The 20844-nt window shown below is 46.0% G+C and overlaps 1 protein-coding gene across 3 annotated transcripts in view; it reads left to right on the top strand.

The window, feature by feature from the left end:
- LOC119778734 (SH3 domain-binding protein 4) overlaps positions 1 to 20510 on the top strand; it is a 45519-nt gene extending 25009 nt beyond the window's left edge. For 2 of the 3 annotated variants that reach the window (XM_038278092.1, XM_038278091.1), the window contains exons 4-5: positions 12624 to 12812; positions 18074 to 20510. In XM_038278092.1, the coding sequence (XP_038134020.1) occupies positions 12624 to 12812; positions 18074 to 18298 (414 nt within the window). In that variant the 3' untranslated portion in view covers positions 18299 to 20510. The remainder of the gene's footprint in view (positions 1 to 12623; positions 12813 to 18073) is intronic. The other variant, XR_005280117.1, reaches the window with a different exon arrangement.
- The last annotated feature ends 334 nt before the right edge of the window (positions 20511 to 20844 follow it).

Below are 20844 nucleotides of genomic sequence, written 5' to 3'. Positions count from 1 at the left end.
AAGGCGCTCATAGCTGCCTATAGAAGCTCAACTGTTTCCCTCAATCCTTTAGCCTAAGGATGTATAGGCCTAGCCTAGCCCACCTGAAAGTCTAACAACAATCCTTTATTTTAGATGCTAATGTTTGCACCTTTCAATCGTTTGGGTTTCATAACTGAGAGCTTCATTAGTCCTACTTTAACCAAAGAGTTTCCATCCCATGATGATATCCATGAGGCTGAGGCTGTCTGGATTCAGAAGGAGCTAGGAAAGAGAGCTAGGAAATGGATCTAAGAGCAGGAGCTAGGAGCTAGGAAAGGAGCCAGGAAAGAGAGCTAGGAAATGGATCTAAGAGCAGGAGCTAGGAGCTAGGAAAGGAGCCAGGAAAGAGAGCTAGGAAATGGATCTAAGAGCAGGAGCTAGGAAAGGAGCCAAGAAAGGAGCTAGGAAAGAGAGCTAGGAAATGGATCTAAGAGCAGGAGCTAGGAAAGGGAGCTAGGAGCAGGGGCTAGGAAAGGGAGCTAAGAGCAGGAGCTAGGAAAGGGTGCTAAGAGCAGGAGTTAGGAAAGGGGGCTATGAGCAGGAGCTAGGAAAGGGAGCTAGGAGCTAGGAAATGGAGCTAGGAAAGGGAGGTAGGAGCAGGAGCAGTAGCTAGGAAAGGGAGCTAGGAGCTAGGAGCTAGTAAAGGGAGCTAGGTGCAGGAGCTAGGAGCTAGTAAAGGGAGCTAGGAGCAGGAGCTAGGAAAGGGAGCTAGGAGCAGGAGCTAGTAAAGGGAGCTAGGAGCAGGAGCTAGGAGCTAGGAAAGGGAGCTAAGAGCAGGAGCTAGGAATGGGAGCTAGGAAAGGGAGCTAAGAGCAGGAGCTAGGAATGGGAGCTAGGAAAGGGAGCTAAGAGCAGGAGCTAGGAAAGGGAGCTAGCTAGGAGCAGGAGCTAGTAAAGGGAGCTGAGAGCAGGAGCTAGGAAAGGGGGCTAGGAGCAGGAGCTAGGAGCTAGGAAAGGGAGCTAAGAGCGGGAGCTAGGCGCTAGGAAAGGGAGCAAGGAGTGGGAGCTAGGAGCTAGGAAAGGGGGCTAGGAACAGGAGCTAGGAAAGGGAGCTAGGAGCTAGGAAAGGGAGCTAAGAGCAGGAGCTAGTAAAGGGAGCTAGGAGCAGGAGCTAGGAGTTAGTAAAGGGAGCTAGGAGCAGGAGCTAGTAAAGGGAGCTAGGAGCAGGAGCTAGGAAAGGGTGCTAAGAGCAGGAGCTAGGAGCTAGGAAAGGGAGCTAGGAGCAGGAGCAAAGAGCTAGTAAAGGGAGCTAGGAGCTAGTAAAGTGAGCTAGGAGCAGGAGCTAGTAAAGGGAGCTAGGAGCAGGAGCTAGTAAAGGGAGCTAGGAGCAGGAGCTAGGAGCTAGGAAAGGGAGCTAAGAGCGGGAGCTAGGCGCTAGGAAAGGGAGCTAGGAGCAGGAGCTAGTAAAGGGAGCTAGGAGCAGGAGCTAGTAAAGGGTGCTAAGAGCAGGAGCTAGGAGCTAGTAAAGGGAGCTAGGTGCAGGAGCTAGGAGCTAGTAAAGGGAGCTAGGAGCAGGAGCTAGGAAAGGGAGCTAGGAGCAGGAGCTAGTAAAGGGAGCTAGGAGCAGGAGCTAGGAGCTAGGAAAGGGAGCTAAGAGCAGGAGCTAGGAATGGGAGCTAGGAAAGGGAGCTAAGAGCAGGAGCTAGGAATGGGAGCTAGGAAAGGGAGCTAAGAGCAGGAGCTAGGAAAGGGAGCTAGCTAGGAGCAGGAGCTAGTAAAGGGAGCTGAGAGCAGGAGCTAGGAAAGGGGGCTAGGAGCAGGAGCTAGGAGCTAGGAAAGGGAGCTAAGAGCGGGAGCTAGGCGCTAGGAAAGGGAGCAAGGAGTGGGAGCTAGGAGCTAGGAAAGGGGGCTAGGAACAGGAGCTAGGAAAGGGAGCTAGGAGCTAGGAAAGGGAGCTAAGAGCAGGAGCTAGTAAAGGGAGCTAGGAGCAGGAGCTAGGAGTTAGTAAAGGGAGCTAGGAGCAGGAGCTAGTAAAGGGAGCTAGGAGCAGGAGCTAGGAAAGGGTGCTAAGAGCAGGAGCTAGGAGCTAGGAAAGGGAGCTAGGAGCAGGAGCAAAGAGCTAGTAAAGGGAGCTAGGAGCTAGTAAAGTGAGCTAGGAGCAGGAGCTAGTAAAGGGAGCTAGGAGCAGGAGCTAGGAGTTAGTAAAGGGAGCTAGGAGCAGGAGCTAGTAAAGGGAGCTAGGAGCAGGAGCTAGGAAAGGGTGCTAAGAGCAGGAGCTAGGAGCTAGGAAAGGGAGCTAGGAGCAGGAGCAAGGAGCTAGTAAAGGGAGCTAGGAGCTAGTAAAGTGAGCTAGGAGCAGGAGCTAGTAAAGGGAGCTAGGAGCAGGAGCTAGGAAAGGGTGCTAAGAGCAGGAGCTAGGAGCTAGTAAAGGGAGCTAGGTGCAGGAGCTAGGAGCTAGTAAAGGGAGCTAGGAGCAGGAGCTAGTAAAGGGACCTAGGAGCAGGAGCTAGTAAAGGGAGCTAGGAGCTAGTAAAGTGAGCTAAGAGCAGGAGCTAGTAAAGGGAGCTAGGAGCAGGAGCTAGTAAAGGGAGCTAGGAGCAGGAGCTAGTAAAGGGAGCTAGGAGCAGGAGCTAGGAGCTAGTAAAGTGAGGTAGGAGCAGGAGCTAGGAGTTAGTAAAGGGAGCTAGGAGCAGGAGTTAGGAGCTAGGAAAGGGTGCTAAGAGCAGGAGCTAGGAGCTGGGAAAGGGAGCTAGGAGCAGGAGCTAGGAGCTAGTAAAGGGAGCTAGGAGCTAGTAAAGTGAGCTAGGAGCAGGAGCTAGTAAAGGGAGCTAGGAGCAGGAGCTAGGAGCTAGGAAAGGGTGCTAAGAGCAGGAGCTAGGAGCTGGGAAAGGGAGCTAGGAGCAGGAGCTAGGAGCTAGTAAAGGGAGCTAGGAGCTAGGAGCTAGTAAAGGGAGCTAGGAGCTAGGAGCTAGTAAAGGGAGCTAGGAGCAGGAGCTAGGAGCTGGGAAAGGGAGCTAGGAACAGGAGCTAGGAGCTAGGAAAGGGTGCTAAGAGCAGGAGCTAGGAGCTAGTAAAGGGAGCTAGGAGCTAGTAAAGTGAGCTAGGAGCAGGAGCTAGTAAAGGGAGCTAGGAGCAGGAGCTAGGAGCTAGGAAAGGGTGCTAAGAGCAGGAGCTAGTAAAGGGAGCTAGGTGCAGGAGCTAGGAGCTAGTAAAGGGAGCTAGGAGCAGGAGCTAGTAAAGGGAGCTAGGAGCTAGTAAAGTGAGCTAAGAGCAGGAGCTAGTAAAGGGAGCTAGGAGCAGGAGCTAGGAGCTAGTAAAGGGAGCTAGGAGCAGGAGCTAGTAAAGGGAGCTAGGAGCTAGTAAAGTGAGCTAAGAGCAGGAGCTAGTAAAGGGAGCTAGGTGCAGGAGCTAGTAAAGGGAGCTAGGAGCAGGAGCTAGTAAAGGGAGCTAGGAGCTAGTAAAGTGAGCTAAGAGCAGGAGCTAGTAAAGGGAGCTAGGAGCAGGAGCTAGTAAAGGGAGCTAGGAGCAGGAGCTAGTAAAGGGAGCTAGGAGCAGGAGCTAGGAGCTAGTAAAGTGAGCTAGGAGCAGGAGCTAGGAGCTAGGAAAGGGAGATAGCTGCTGGAGCTAGGAGCTAGTAAAGTGAGCTAAGAGCAGGAGCTAGTGAAGGGAGCTAAGAGCAGGAGCTAGTAAATGGAGCTAAGAGCAGGAGCTAGTAAATGGAGCTAGGAGCAGGAGCTAGGAGCTAGAAAAGGGACCTAGGTGCAGGAGCTAGGAGCTAGTAAAGTGAGCTAGGAGCAGGAGCTAATAAAGGGAGCTAGGAGCAGGAGCTATGAGCTAGTAAAGGGAGCTAGGTGCAGGAGCTAGGAGCTAGATCATCATCATCATCATCACCATCATCATCAGAGCTAATGACTGAAAGAAGCTCAAGCAGCTGATAAAGAAGGTCAGCTCTGTTCTAGGAACTCCTCTAGAACCTCTGGAGATGAAGATGATGATGGACAGCAGTGAGCATCCTCTTCATCAGACTGTTAGACACAAACAGAGGTTCTTCAATCAGAAGCTTCTATAGATCCGCTGTAGACAGACCTCTACAGGAGATCTTTACTGCCTTCAGCATCAGCACCTTTAACAACCGGATGCAGAAACCCATTTAACTCACCGCATCATTTTATTTACCTTCAGATTCATCAAGTATTTATGAATGAAACTGAATTTACATTTTGACCAGAATCTGATAAAAAGACAGGAAATGGTTTTCATCATGAAACCTGAACATAAATCTGCTTATTAATGAAGAAAAATGGTTTAAAAGTCAAAACAAAGACAGATCCCAGGGAGGTTATTCACTAGAATAACCATAAACTGCTTCTATTTCCAGAAATATTACATCAAAGTTTTTATTATTGAAGAACTTTAATATAGTAAGTAATTTAGAAATATTCCTCTTTTTTAGTGAGTAATTATTTGTTGTCCAGTTGGTGCTGAACGTGGTTCCCTGTTGGGTTGGTTTGCCTTCAGCAGCAGCAGGCAGGTAGCGGCGCGTCGTCAGGAGTTCAGCCTCGTTCCGTCATCATGCGGCGTGTTCAGACAGCGAGCCGAGCTTTTTAACGCCTCCCAGCCAGAACTGAAAACAGAGAAAAGGACAAATCTGAAGCAGCTTAGAAGCAAACAGAGCGAATGTTCCAGCATCTGGTTTCAAGAACAGATCCTTTCTTCCATGGCTGTTCTGCTGACACCTCTGAGGTGGAAATATCTGCAGAACATTCAAAGATCCGAGGTTTAAATCAGCGGAGAGGTTCAGAGAATTTACCTCTGCTTTAAATGGATGTTCTATTCTATTCAGTTTATTTCTATAGCTCCGATTCCCATCATGTCATCTCAGGTCACTTTATAGATCCAGATCATCCAGTCAGATTGATTCAAAGTTTTCTATCTAAGGAAAACCAGCTGATTGCATCGACTCATTGACTCTTCAGCAATCCCTCACACTAAGCATGCTTGTAGCAACAGTGGAGAGGAAAAACTCCCTTTGAACAGGAAGAAACCTCCAGCAGAACCAGGCTCAGTGTGAGCGGCCATCTGCTGAGGCCCGCTGGGGTTCAAGGAGACAGAAGCAGACATAGAAAAAGAAGCATAGATACAAAAGGCAACTGTCAACCAGCTCCACAGGCGGCCCCGTCCAGGAAACACACAGCCAGGCAGACGAGCTCCGAGCCAGCTCCCATGTCAGAGGATGAAGAGAGCACATCCAGTTAGTCACAGTCAGAGAAACAGGACTACACTGGAAAACAGGCCAAGCTCCAACATCTAGAAACAAAGGTGTTGATGGCAGCAGCACAGCTGATATTTCTCTCCAGGATGGAGTCACAGCCAAACAGGAACAGACCAGATGAAGCTACTATGAGAAAAAGCAGAGAGAGCAGAACGTTAGAGATTGAACTAACAGATTCTGCAGAGTGGGAGAATAGAGATAGAATGAAGCAGAATGATGAAAAAGGGGTCCCTATGTCCTCCAGCAGTCTAAGCCTATAGCAGCAGAACTATAGAGATAGATCAGGATAACCTGAGCCACTCCAACTAGAAGCTTTTTTAAAAAAGGAAAGTTTTAAGCCTAGCCTTAAAAGTAGACAGGGTGTCTGCCTCACGGACTAAAACTGGTAGTTGGTTCCACAGGAGAGGAGCCTGAGAACTAAAAGATCTGCCTCCCGTTCTACTTTTAGAAATTCTAGGAACCACTAGTAAACCTGCAGATTGAGAGCGAAGTGCTCTGTTAGGAACATCAGGAACAATCAGATCTCTGATATCAGATGGAGCTTGGCCATTTAAGGCTTTATATGTGAGAAGGAGGATTTTAAATTCTATTCTAGATTCTATTCTAGGTATAGATTTTCACCATAGAATACAATCACTCTGAGACTGAGCCTCAGTATAAATGGCTGCTCATTTGACATGAACTGTCTCAGTAAAGCTTCACTGTTTAGGATATCATATTTGCTGCTGAGCAGGAGGGAGTTTTTCCTAAATGGGAGGTCTAATTCAAACGAGTCTCTACATGAAGAGTCTCAGCCATGTGACGTTCCCAGGTAGCTGCCCAAACCCTCCTTACATGAGATGTTTACCAGCGGGGAGCAGCAGAGGAGCCGGATGCTCGCTAAAGAACTGTTTGTTGTTGTTGTCAGCGGATGGTGGCGGACGTCCAGGTCCTCGGTCCCGCCTGCAGATGTTTCCTGCCTCATTGTTCACAAACTAAACATAAGTTCCAGTTGTGGACCTGAAGGCGCCTGCAGTGCGTTCAGACTTATTGTCCTCCCAGTCAAACTGACACATTGTTCAGGCAGGTGGGATTCCTTCACCTCTGATGTTTAAGTGGAGCCTGGCTCAATAAACCACTTTTCCTGCCTGATTTATTAGTGCTTAGTTTTAAAATGGTCACATTTCTAAAATGATCCAGATGTTTAATTCGAATCTCAGTGGAACCATGATGCTCCCACATGCGATGCTTCATGGTTGGACAACGGTCTTAGATTGCTGACTCGGGTTTCATTGATCCCTTTGGTGACCAGCAGGAAGTACTTTGGGTGTTTTAAGAAGAAAGAAAAACCCTGAAATGTCCTCAAACTTTGTTTGAAAAAGTTCCCATAGGCTTAGATTAAGCTTCCAGACTGGTCAAGCCCGTTTATACTGGAACCAGAAGGGGGGTCTGTGCCAGGAAGCCCGCCTGTTTGCATGAGATGTAACCATTTTTAAAGTGGAAGGGGCAAACCAGGCTTTTAGCTAGCAATGCTTGCTGCCTTTACCAAAAGATGAAAAATGGTATCCCACGTTTTTCCCCTGGAAACTTTGCTCAACTGTTCAAAATTTCACAAGCAGCAGCTGTTGGAAAAATGTAACTTTAGCTGCTGGACATCAACCAATGAGAGCAGCTGATCTGGGAGCTGGCAGGAAGTCAGACGCAGCGCTGCTGATGCAGAGCGCTATGATCACTCCTCTGAAACCGTTTATTAACGCAGAGCAGCAGATGTCAAGGCTCAGAACAGTGGACCCAGTTTTCGAAGCAGACATACAGTTAGGTAGCTCAAAAAACTTTTAATAAGAGTAACGGAACTGCAGTGAACAGCGTTCGCGTCTAAGGCAGGAACCTCAGACGCGACCAGTCCGAGCCCAGAGGACAAGGTGGTTCCATCAGGTCGGCCGCCAATCAGATGCGGTGGGTGCCGCTTAGATGGGTGCCAGACGCTGCAGTTCCGGCGGTCGGACGACAGGCAGGTGATCATAACCAACCAGGAGAAGGAAGGAAGGCTAGGTCGGAGGTCTGAAGACTGCTGAATATAAATTCAGGACAGCGTCAGCAATAAGTTCCAATTTCAGGACAGACAGGCAGAAACCCAACAGGAGGCAAACAGGTCAGAACGGATCAGAACAGGCTCAGAGGTCCAGAGGCAGAACCGGTCAGGATCAGGCAAACACCGAGGTACGCTAGAGAACTCTCACCATTGGCTCAAATAATCTGGCACTGATGACAGTTTGAGGGCAGGTTAAATAGAGGCAGGAGCAGGTGGATCAGGTGAGCAGTAATGAGCAACTGGGCGGTGCTGAGTTGGTGAGTGAATTGAGTAATCCAGCCAATCACCAGAGGCCATGACATGACAGCAGAAGCATCAGACGCAGCTGGAGCTTTACTGAACGTAGGAGCGTCGAAGACGCTGGAGGTGTGTCTCTAATACTTCTTTGCTGCTCAAATCGCAGGATGTGTAAACGTAGCATTAGACTTTCCGATTGTTTTAATTAACCTACATATGAAACATTATATTGCAGCTAAAATTATCTCCTTTATTTCCTTATGAAATGTCAACCTCTAGTCAAGCTCACATACTTCCCAGAATCCAGACAAAAGTAGTTTTGGAACAAAGACAGAAAGTTAGCTGCATTCCGCCTCAAAAAGCAGGAAATAGCATTTTAGAGAATCTTAGTTTCAACATTTTCTATGACAGGATACCCCCTGGCTGGGAAAAGGCAAAGATTATAGGAAGGTTTTACTACTGGCTGCTTGGTTTGGTGTCAGTTCAAAGGGTTTGATCTTAACCCTGGTGAGACCAGAAGGAGCTCAACTCAATGAGGAGGCGGGGCTTGTTAGGGTTAACCCCCCCACACCTTTTCTGGTTACTGGATCTGTTTTCTATCTAAATATGAAAAGTAACTAGTTAAGATGTCTTCTGTGTCCCTGGTGAGAGGAAGTGATGTAGTTTGAACGGCATAATTTTTCTCACAGCTGTTAAGAGGAATTTCTAATCGGGTGTTAATTGATAGAATCAGCTCAGACTCTCTAGGAGATAAAGACGGAGCATAGATTGAGTGCAGGCCACTGAGGAGGCTGTTCCTACCGCTGCTGTTCTGACAGCAGCTCTGAAGTCCGAAGCTGGAACCGTTCTGAGCTAAAAGGGGATTTTCAGTCAAAGCTCCCACTGAGCTCTGCAGCAGAGCCGTTGACCCTTTCAATCACTTCGGCGAGATCAGATAGAGCCGAGGAATAACAACCACTTCCTGTTTCAAGGGGACCGCCATCTCTGAACACAAACTGTTCCTCCTCTGCGATCTTTTTGCCCACTTCACTTCCTGTAGCTCCTCCTCCAGCGACAGGGCGGGACCGTTGGCCGCGTTTAGGACTGCGAACCAACCTCAGGAGGGTTCTGGATCCGGCCAAGGATGGACCAGAACATTGGTCATGGAGTCTGAATGGTGGAGACACCAGGAAAAGCTTTCAGTGCAGAGGCTGCAAAGAAACAGATGAGAGGGGGTGGGTTGGTTGGCGGGGGTGAGTGTGTGTGTGTGTGTGTGTGTGTGTGTGTGTGTGTGTGTGTGTGTGTGTGGGAGGGGGTGGGATGGGGGGGTAATAATACAGAGGAGATTGGAGGGAAGTCTGCTCTGTGACCCGAGAGAAGATGAGAATATTTTCCTCCTGAACAGAAGTTCAGTAAATCATGACGACCTGGAATCTGTTGTGATTTTTTTCTTAGATTTTCATGATAATATGAGACATTACAGATTACAGATTGAGATTACAGATTACAAACACTTGCTTTGATGTAATGGAGCCTTTATTACAGATGCTTGAGAAAAAGCATTTTCCATAACGTTCTCACCACCTTTAATCTGTTTAGTTTATGGATTAGAGGAAAGACTGAGGCCACATCAGCAACGCCTCACGGACGGCCGGACGCAGCAACTACTTGCAGGGATGTGTCCTCACTTTATGGAGGAGGATTTATTATGCTTTTAGGATGTCGGCCATCATGGCCTCTGTTTACAGAAGAACCATCAGCAAATAAATTACAGCATTCCTCATTTTATTTATTTCATAGAAAAAGAACAGAACAGCTCTGATACAAAAGGGGAATGTAACATCTCGAGAATCTGACTAAAAAAATAAAATTTATTATTAAAGATCAAAGATTGGATTGATTCTGCAACATTGATGACATCAGAACTGCTGGAAGAAGCAATAGGAGGATAAAAATTATATTTAACACAAAAATGACATCAAGATTGCAGCTTCCAGAGTGGCTCTGCTCAACGCTGACCCAGTTAATGCAGTCGTTTCTTTGCATAAACTGGGCTCTTAACTGGTTTAAGCCACTTCTTCCTGCCCACAACTTCTCACCTACTATTTCCCGCATACTACTTCCCACCTACTACTTCCTGGCTACTACTTCCCACCTACTACTTCCTGGCTACTACTTCCCACCTACTACTTCCTGGCTACTACATCCCACCTACTACTTCCTGGCTACTACTTCCCACCTACTACTTCCTGGCTACTACATCCCACCTACTATTTCCTGGCTACTAATTCCTGCCTACTACTTTCCTCCTACAACTTCCCACCTACTACTTCCCTCCTACTACTTCCCACCTACTACTTCCTGGCTACTACTTCCCACCTACTACTTCCCACCTACTACTTCCTGGCTACTACTTCCCACCCACCACTTCCCACCTACTACTTCCCTCCTACTACTTCCCACCTACTACTTCCCACCTACTACTTCCCTCCTACTACTTCCCACCTACTACTTCCCACCTACTACTTCCCTCCTACTACTTCCCACCTACTACTTCCTGGCTACTACTTCCCACCTACTACTTCCCACCTACTACTTCCTGGCTACTACTTCCCACCTACCACTTCCCACCTACTACTTCCCTCCTACTACTTCCCACCTACTACTTCCTGGCTACTACTTCCCACCTACCACTTCCCACCTACTACTTCCCTCCTACTACTTCCCACCTACTACTTTCCACCTACTACTTACTGGCTACTAATTCCTGCCTACTACTTTCCTCCTAGTACTTTCTGTATCCTAGTACTTCCAGGATACTACCTCCTACCTACTACTTCCAATTTACTACTTCCCACCTACCACTTCCCACCTACTACTTCCCTCCTACTACTTCCCACCTACTAATTCCTGGCTACTACTTCCCACCTACTACTTCCCACCTACTACTTCCTGGCTACTAATTCCTGCCTACTAGTTTCCTCCTAGTACTTTCTGTGTCCTAGTACTTCCAGGATACTACCTCCTACCTACTACTTCCAATTTACTACTTCCCACCTACTACTTCCTGTTTCCTACTTCCGGTATACTACTTCCCACCTACTACTTCCTACCTATTACTTCCCATTTACTACTTCCCACCTACTACTTCCCATCTACTACTTCCTGGCTACCACTTCCTACCTTCTACTTCCCGTCAAATACTTCCCACCTACTACTTATTGTCTGCTACTTCCCACCTACTACTTCCCTCAGACTACTTCTTGTTTCCTACTTCCGGGATACTACTTCCTACCTACCACTTCCCATTTACTACTTTCCACCTACTACTTCCCACCTACTACTTCCCTCAGACTACTTCTTGTTTCCTACTTCTGGGATACTACTTCCTACCTACCACTTCCCATTTACTACTTCCCGCCAAATACTTCCCACCTACTACTTCCCACCTAATACTTCCCATTTACTACTTCCCGCCTAATACTTCCCACCTACTACTTCCCACCTACCACTTCCCTCCTACTTCCCACCTACTATTTCCCGCATATTACTTCCCACCTACCACTTCCCTCCTACTACTTCCCACCTACTACTTCCCACCTACCACTTCCCTCCTACTTCCCACCTACTATTTCCTGCATATTACTTCCCACCTACCACTTCCCTCCTACTACTTCCCATTTACTACTTCCCACCTACTATCTTCCATCTACTACTTCCTGCCTACCACTTCCTACCTTCTACTTCCTGTCAAATACTTCCCACCTACTACTTATTGTCTGCTACTTCCCGCCTACTACTTCCCTCAGACTACTTCTGGTTTCCTACTTCCCATTTACTACTTCCCACCTACCACTTCCCTCCTACTTCCCACCTACCACTTCCCTCCTACTTCCCACCTACTACTTCCCGCACTGACCTCAGCCTGTAACTGATGCTGCTTAGTAGCACTGGTTTCCAGTAAGAGCTTGAAGTTTTCATTTCCTGTCCAGTTAAACAGTAAGTGACTGGTTCTGCATGAACCTTCTTCGATGTAAGGTTTCGGGTCTGTAGAGCAGGAGAGCTGCCTCACCCTCTGGTCTCATCCTTTAGTCTCATCCCGCCTCCAGAAGGAGCACAGAGTCTGCATTCCAGACCCCCCCCCACCATCCTCCCCCATATCCTGTCATTCCAGACATTCCTGCTCCTTCATCTGAGGCTTAAATTGGAACATTAAAGTCACCTTTGCTGTGTTTAGTCAAAAGCTGCATCCGACCGTTGTTCTGGACAGAGGAAATATTTTTAGGGAAGAGAAATGTTGGGAAATATTTTTCTAGCGTTTTATAAAGCTGAATTTTTATTCCCTTAAATAGTTTTTTGGTTTGGATGTTTTTATTCAGGCTTATAAGCAACAATCTGACATTCTGCCTGTTTGGTGACATTTTATATGAAGACTTCTTAAACAAACTGATCTGTTCCCCTTAAAGCATCATTTCCACTTTAATGTCTTTCAGGTGTGGAAGTGAAAAAGCTCCCTGAGCTTCAGAGGGAAGTAGTTCCTGCTGTTAATGTCTGCAGTTGTGTTGCATGAATGCACCCACATTTGCATATGTCACGTCTGTATTTGCAAATCCACCATGATGCACCGCAGGCAGCTGCAGGAACAGCTCAGCAGAGAGGGGGGGGGGCGATGACCGGACCAGTTCAATGCAAACAGCCAATCAGCATCAGCCTCTCTCAGGGCTATCCTGCAGTGAGTCATGAGAATGGAGATAACATTCACTGACTAAGTTCATCTCAGAGGCGGAAGCTGCTTTATTTCTGCACTGAAAATGTTTGTGTTGAGAACTGAGTCACATGTTGGTTTAAACACGAAGACGTCCATGACGGCGTCCCGCGCTGATTAGCACACGTCTAACGGGATCACGTGTGTTCAGCTGAACCCTGCTGGGTTTTTCTGAGGGGACGTTTATGTTCTGGACTTCTTCTTCCCAGAGTCTAGAACAGACACCGATCCGCTGGAGGATGTTTTTTCTTCTATTTCCAGCAGAAATGTTCATGAATCTGAGGTTTAGGGGGGTGGAGGCTGTGGGATGTAACCTGGGATCTTCTGTCTCTCTGCAGGCTCTGCTGAAGATGGACTGTCAGGGTCTGGTGGCCAGACTTGTCATGGACTTTGTCCTCCTGACCACCGCTGTGGAGGTGGCGGGACGCTGGAGGGAGATGGCCGAGAGGCTGGTTAAGGTTTCCCGCCAGCAGATGGATGCTTATGAAGCGCCGCACCGCGACAAGAATGGCGTGGTGGACATCGAGGTATGGCGGCATAAACATGTTGGGTCCATCCAGGCTCCACATCCTGATGGGCTTAGTTGGGATTATATGCTGATGAAAAAATAAATAAATAAATCAGGGTTAGTTAAACATCTGCATGCTGTGACTCTGAAGGCCTGGTTCTCCTCCTGCAGCAGCGTGTCACAGACATTTATGATTCATGCTCAATATTGCAGCGTGGTCTGCTCTATACGCTGTGGGTCTAGATACGGCCGAGGAGGCGAGGAAGTGGGGGCGAGTAGTCCGACAATGGAGGGACATGAGGGCCAAAAAGAGCGGAGATCCAGGTGGAAAAAGCGTCCCAGCGTTCTTCTGCTCCTCGCTTTGCTAGCTGGTCAAACTTCAGGAGTTTTTTTCCGAAATTTCGCTCATAAAAACCAAAACAAGCCAACCACCTGAGCCTAAAGACTAAAACTGCTTTTATGGCAGATTGGCGAGAAGAAGCTTTCATTTCCTTATTGTTCTCAAAATGTCTGAATGCTAAGAGCTGCAGCTTGACTACCGCTACGGAGGACCAGCTCTGCCATATTTAAAAATAAATAGAGAAATAAATAATTGCTCAATTAATAAATAAGCATGCAATTAAATGCCCCCCAAAATACAATAAACTAATAAATGTAGGTAGAAATTAAAGGATACAGTGAGACATAAATGTATATCTCTCTTTTAATTAGCTTTTTTATTTATTTGCCTTTGTAATATTTAGCTTATTTATTTATTGTCCATTAAATTCTTCAGTTTTATTTATTAATTATCTATTTTTTAAGTATTTATGTGCATGTTGTAATATTTTTGCCTGGTTTATTCTTCCTTTGTATTTTTTTGCCCTATTTATTTCTGTTGTTTTTAAATAACTGCCTCATTATGCAAATGAGGGGGGCGTGGCTTATATGGTCACCTTCTGCCCATTGGCTGGTGGCCCAAACTCTCTGCATAGCCGTGTGTCAGGTGCCCATGATGGGGATTTTTTTGTCTCATTTAGCAAGACGTTCATTTGATTAGTGTTTATCTGACTATGTTCATTATTATTTCCCCATCAAATGTAAAAACTCAGAATTTATTATTATCTAGAGACTATTAATAACAGGAGGAGAAAAGCAGCTGAATGTGGTGATGTCATCAGTGCGCCTGCGTTCTCCCCAAGTCCAGACTTTCCTGTGTTCTTCTCCAGAACAGACTCGGCGAGAACACGAGTCCGTACTCACCATCGAGTGAAATCTCCTCCTGTAGATTGGAGCGATGCAGTAAAATGCTAACCAACCAATGGGCAGAAGGTGACCCTCTAAGACAGTGGTTCCCAAAGATTTTCCTCTGGGCCCCCCTTTGGATTACAATAAAATTTCCACGCCCCCCCCCCCCCCCAAAAAAAAAAAAAAAAAAAAAAGAAGAAACTGGGCACACGCATCGTTCAACCAGATATAATAAATCTATACACATATTTTGTTTTCAAACTCCACTGAAGTTTACAGTGGAACACTTTTGTGTAACTGTATTTTTTTCATAGTTCTATAATGTAGATCAGAAGAGGATTCTTTGTTGTCTGTGTTATTTTAAACATATTTCTTTTTTTTTATTTGTAACAATATTTAACTTTGCTATAATCTATACATTAAAAAAGCCTCTGTGCAAAATGGAGTGAAAACATTGAACAGCTCCCTGAGAGTTTTTTCTTTGTACTTTAATCCTCCCATCTTTTCAGTGGCTGTAGTGAGCCTGCTTGTTGCTGTAGATCTTCTCAAATCTGGGTTGCAGTTTCACAACTGTCCATTATTCTGCTCAGTCAAGCAAGCGCTGTTTTTTTCTTCATTCATCCATACCGCTTCCCGCGCCCCCCCTGCAATGGCATTGCGCCCTCTTTAGGGGGCGCGCCCCACACTTTGGGAACCACTGCTCTAAGCCACGCCCCCTCCTCATGAGCATAATGAGGCAGAAATGAGGACAGAAATAAATAGGGTAAAAAATACAAAGAAAGAATAAAACAGACAAAAATATTACAACATCCACATAAATAAATACCTGAAAAAATAAGTAATAAAGTTAAAGTTTATAACGGACAATAAATAAATTAATAATGTAATTATTACAAAGGCGGATAAATAAAGAAGCTAAGTAAAAGATATATACATTTATGTCTCACTGTATCATTTAATTTCTGCCTACATTTATTTGTTTTATTTTGGGGGCAATTAATTGTATGTTTATTTATTTATTTATTGAGCATTTATTTATTTCTGTATTTATTTTCACATATGGTAGAGCTGGTCCTCCATAGCAGCAGCCGATGATGCTGCCATCTAGTTAAAGCTATAGAGGAGGATGTTCTATTTCTGGGTGGATCATCAAAATAAGTGGTCCTCCTATCTGTCAATCATTCTGGTGTTTATGTAAAGCCGTCCTACGTGCTCGTCCCCATTTTCACTTAAGCCGCGCATACGCTGTACGGTTTTTTGTCCTTTTCAGACCAATTCTTCAGTCGTGTGACTATTTTTCAAGCAGGCTGGTGTAGCATACAGGAGGCAACGAGGGGCGATCAGCCTCCAACGACCGCCTCCCCATCAATTCTATTCAGTTTATTTCTATAGCTCCAATTCACATCATGTCATCTCAGGTCACTTTCCAGTTCACCAGATCATCCAGTCAGATTGATTCAAAGTTTTCTATCTAAGGAAAACCAGCTGATTGCATCGACTCATTGACTCTTCAGCAATCCCTCACACTAAGCATGCTTGTAGCGACAGTGGAGAGGAAAAACTCCCTTTGAACAGGAAGAAACCTCCAGCAGAACCAGGGTCAGTGTGAGCGGCCATCTGCTGAGGCCCACTGGGGTTCAAGGAGACAGAAGCAGACATAGAAAAAGAAGCATAGATACAAAAGGCAACTGTCAACCAGCTCCACAGGCGGCCCCGTCCAGGAAACACACAGCCAGGCAGACGAGCTCCGAGCCAGCTCCCATGTCAGAGGATGAAGAGAGCACATCCAGTTAGTCACAGTCAGAGAAACAGGACTACACTGGAAAACAGGCCAAGCTCCAACATCTAGAAACAAAGGTGTTGATGGCAGCAGCACAGCTGATATTTCTCTCCAGGATGGAGTCACAGCCAAACAGGAACAGACCAGATGAAGCTACTATGAGAAAAAGCAGAGAGAGCAGAACGTTAGAGATTGAACTAACAGATTCTGCAGAGTGGGAGAATAGAGATAGAATGAAGCAGAATGATGAAAAAGGGGTCCCTATGTCCTCCAGCAGTCTAAGCCTATAGCAGCAGAACTATAGAGATAGATCAGGATAACCTGAGCCACTCTAACTAGAAGCTTTATCAAAAAGGAAAGTTTTAAGCCTAGCCTTAAAAGTAGACAGGGTGTCTGCCTCACGGACTAAAACTGGTAGTTGGTTCCACAGGAGAGGAGCCTGAGAACTAAAAGATCTGCCTCCCATTCTACTTTTAGAAATTCTAGGAACCACTAGTAAACCTGCAGATTGAGAGCGAAGTGCTCTGTTAGGAACATCAGGAACAATCAGATCTCTGATATCAGATGGAGCTTGGCCATTTAAGGCTTTATATGTGAGAAGGAGGATTTTAAATTCTATTCTGGATTTAACAGGAAGCCAATGAAGAGAAGCCAGGATAGGAGAGATATGATCTCTCTTTTTCATTTTCATCAGAACTCTGGCTGCAGCATTTTGGATCAGCTGAAGGCTTTTAACTACAGTTTGTGGACTTCCTGATAGTAAAGAATTACAATAGTCCAGCCTTGAAGTAACAAATGCATGGACTAGTTTCTCAGCATCACCCCTGGACAGGAGATTGCTCATTTTTGCAATATTCCTCAGATGAAAGAAGGAAATTCTAGAAACCTCTTTGATATGGGATTTAAATGACAGGTCCTGATCAAAAATAACACCAAGATTTTTTACTTTATTATCTGAAATCAGTTTAATCCAAATGAAGTGACTGACTAATCAGTTTCTTTTTCAGAGACTCTGGTCCAAAGACTATAACTTCTGTTTTGTCTGCATTCAGAAGCAGAAAGTTAAGAGTCATCCAGGTTTTTCTGTCTTCAGACATGCCTGTAATCTATGTAATGGGTTAGCTTCATCTGGATTATAGACAGATATAGCTGGGTATCATCAGCATAACAGTGGAAATTAATCCCATGCTGTCTAATAATTCTACCGATTGGGAGCATGTATAAAGTAAAGAGAATTGGTCCTAGCACTGATCCCTGTGGTACTCCACAGGTAACCTTTGAGCATGAGGAAGATCTGTCATTAACGTGAACAAACTGAAATCGATCAGATAGATCAGATTTAAACCAGTCTAGAGCTGTTCCTTTAATTCCAACAAAATATTCAAGTCTTTCTAAAAGAATATTATGATCAACTGGATCAAATGCAGCACTGAGATCCAACAGGACGAGCACAGATACAAGTCCATTATCTGAGGCCATGAACTCAGGAATATTAAGGTCGGGAGAAAATCAAACATGTTAGAAATGCAGTCGTCCTCCTGAGGTGTTGGTGGGTCAATCCTGCTGCTGAAGACGATTTACCAGAAGCTCCAGCACAGCGTATGGCAAACAAGAGAGTTCTTCTCTTCCTCCAGATTGACGAGTCCGACCAGCGCCATCTCTGTTGTGGTGCCGTGTGGTTTCTGGACGTACAGTATGAGCAGGAAGATCGCATCTGAGTGTCGGGCCGTCCAGAACAAATATCGTGAGCTGTGAACTTTTAAACCCGGCGGTTTCATCGTACTGTTTGAGCTGTAGCTGCGTGAAACGATTGGAAATATCAAACAATGTTTTACCTGTGGTGGTGAGTCTTCTTTTAGAAAGTAAGGTTGCATGACGGATGGAAACAGCTACGTTTAAACAATGGCATGAGGAGAAATGGACTGGTGCACATTACTCCTCGTGCACGCTCTCGCACGTGTTTAATGGGGAGGGGATCCAGGGTTAAGCAAGTGGAGAGGGCGGGTCTTTTCAAAAATTCCCCAAACTCCTCCATTATACCTTTAGATTGAATAAATCAGATCAGGGATTCCTGATCATCATCATCATCAATCAGGTCTCTGTTCTGGTCTTCATGTCAGAAGACGGAGCAGCTGTAGGAGAGCAGTGGAGGCGGTTGGAGGCGGTTCTATCGAGACGATGGGTGTAAATTCAGAAAAGCAGCTGCTGATGATCCACACCCTAAAATCTGCATCCTTAGAAACATATGATTCAATCTACCTTCATGTTCACAGGCCATGTGGAAGCCGGCGTATGACTTCCTGGTCACATGGGCCGCTCAGATCGGTGACAGCTACAGGGACGTGATCCAGGAGCTCCACATGGGTCTGGACAAGATGAAGAACCCAATCACCAAACGCTGGAAGCACCTGACCGGCACACTGATCCTGGTCAACTGCCTGGACGTCCTGCGGAGCTCCGCCTTCAGCCCCGCCGCCCAGGAGGACTACGCCATCTGATGGCAAAGGGGGGGCCACCTCCTTTTAGCCCGCTCCTCTGGAGGCGGCGTGTGGCTGCTCCTCTAAACCACACAGGAACCTCAGAGACCAACGACTCTATTTTTCTACTTTAGTCGTGACGCAGCCCTTTTTTAACGCGGCACTTTAAACCTTTGTTGATCAACTGTGGATCAAACTGTAGAAGCTCCTAGCTTCCTTGCTGTTAGCTCCTAGCTATTAGCTCCTAGCTCCCTTGCTGTTAGCTCTAAGCTTCCTAGCTTTTAGCTTCTAAGCTATTAGCTTCCAAGCTGTTAGCTCCTAGCTTTTAGCTCTTAGCTGTTAGCTCTTAGCTTCCTAGCTTTTAGCTTCTAAGCTATTAGCTTCCAAGCTGTTAGCTCCTAGCTGTTAGCTCCTAGCTATTAGCTCCTAGCTATTAACTTCCTAGCTATTAGCTCCTAGCTTATTAGCTATAAATCCTAGCTATTAACTCCTAGCTTCCTAGCAATTAGCTCCTGGCTGTTAGCTCCTAGCTCCCTAGCTATTAGCTTCCAAGCTTTTAGCTCCTAGCTTCCTAGCTATTAGCTTCCAAGGTTTTAGCTCCTAGCTTCCTAGCTATTAGCTTCCAAGCTTTTAGCTACTAGCTTCCTAGCTATTATCTTTCAAGCTTTTAGCTCCTAGCTTCACAGCTATCAGCTTCCAAGCTTTTAGCTCCTAGCGTCCTAGCTATTAGCTTCCAAGCTATTAGCTCCTAGCTGTTAGCTCGTAACTTACTAGCTATTAGCTTCGAAGCTTTTAGCTTCTATCTTCCCAGCTATTAGCTTCCAAGCTTTTAGCTTCTAGCTTCCCAGCAATTAGCTTTCAAGCTTTTAGCTCCTAGCTTCCTAGCTATTAGTTTCCAAGGTATTAGCTCCTAGCTGTTAGCTCGTAACTTACTAGCTATTAGCTTCGAAGCTTTTAGCTTCTAGCTTCCCAGCTATTAGCTTCCAAGCTTTTAGCTCCTAGCTTGCTAGCTATTAACTCCTAGCTTCCTAGCAATTAGCAATTAGCTCCTAGCTGTTAGCTATTAGCTTCCAAGCTTTTAGCTCCTAGCTTCCTAGCTATTAGCTTCCAAGGTTTTAGCTCCTAGCTTGCTAGCTATTAGCTCCTAGCTTTTAGCTCCTAGCTTTCCAGCTATCAACTTCCAAGCTTTTAGCTCCTAGCTTCCTAGCTATTAGCTTCCAAGCTTTTAGCTCCTAGCTTCCTAGCTATTAGCTTCCAAGCTTTTAGCTACTAGCTTCCTGGCTATTATCTTTCAAGCTTTTAGCTCCTAGCTTCCCAGCTATCAGCTTCCAAGCTTTTAGCTCCTAGCTTCCTAGCTATTAGCTTCCAAGCTATTAGCTCCTAGCTGTTAGCTCGTAACTTACTAGCTATTAGCTTCCAAACTTTTAGCTCCTAGCTTCCCAGCTATTAGCTTCCAAGCTTCTAGGTCCTAGCTTCCTAGCTATTAGCTTCCAAGCTTTTAGCTCCTAGCTTCCTAGCTATTAGCTTCCAAGCTTTTAGCTCCTAGCTTCCCAGCTATTAGCTTCCAAGCTTTTAGCTCCTAGCTTCCCAGCTATCAGCTTCCAAGCTTTTAGCTCCTAGCTTCCTAGCTATTAGCTTCCAAGCTATTAGCTCCTAGCTGTTAGCTCGTAACTTACTAGCTATTAGCTTTGAAGCTTTTAGCTTCTAGCTTCCCAGCTATTAGCTTCCAAGCTTCTAGGTCCTAGCTTCCTAGCTATTAGCTTCCAAGCTTTTAGCTCCTAGCTTCCTAGCTATTAGCTTCTCAGCTTTTAGCTCCTAGCTTCCCAGCTATTAGCTTCCAAGCTTTTAGCTCCTAGCTTCATAGCTATTAGCTTCCAAACTTTTAGCTCCTAGCTTCCCAGCTATTAGCTTCCAAGCTTTTAGCTCCTAGCTTCCTAGCTATTAGCTTCAAAGCTTTTAGCTCCTAGCCTCAGGGGCCTGGTCATGCAGCAGGATGGTCCCTGAGGATGGGGGCGGCTGTCCCTGCTGAGGTCCTTCTCATTTCAGACGTCCAGATGTTTCAGCTGCATCCTGTCCAGATGTTTCTGAAGGTTCCCTAAAACATTTATTCATTGATCATTTGCAGAAAGTTTGAATCTGTTTAATGACTTTTCCTGTTCCTTTGAAGGAGCTGGTATGGTGGCTGAGAGGGCCCAGTTTCAGTTCATTTCAATAAACTGATGTTGTCACCTTACAGCCGTCTGATCTTCTCTCCAATCGGTGTCTCTTAACATTAGATGGTTTTCTGGGTCAGTCCGATTTTAGTCCAGACTAAGATGCCATCCAACGGTTCTCACACCAGGAGCTTAGTCTACTTTCGGGTTAAACGATGGTGGGCAGGAAAACATGGTTTAATGCAATGATCATCAGAGCTGGGAGTAAGGATTGACCCAAAGCATCACCACACCCCCACTATGTCTCCTCCTGTGTCGGTGGTGGATCAGGAGCTCAGCTTCTCCCTCCTGGGTTCCCTCAGAACCATCAGGACGTTTCTTTGACCAACGGGTCTTTTTGGGTCTTCGGTCAGA

Source organism: Cyprinodon tularosa, unplaced genomic scaffold (genome assembly GCF_016077235.1).
Source record: "Cyprinodon tularosa strain WSP-4 unplaced genomic scaffold, ASM1607723v1 ctg1377, whole genome shotgun sequence".
NCBI lineage: Eukaryota > Metazoa > Chordata > Actinopteri > Cyprinodontiformes > Cyprinodontidae > Cyprinodon > Cyprinodon tularosa.
The sequence above is the reverse complement of the archived record's forward strand: the minus strand, read 5'-3'. Positions and strand labels throughout refer to the sequence as shown.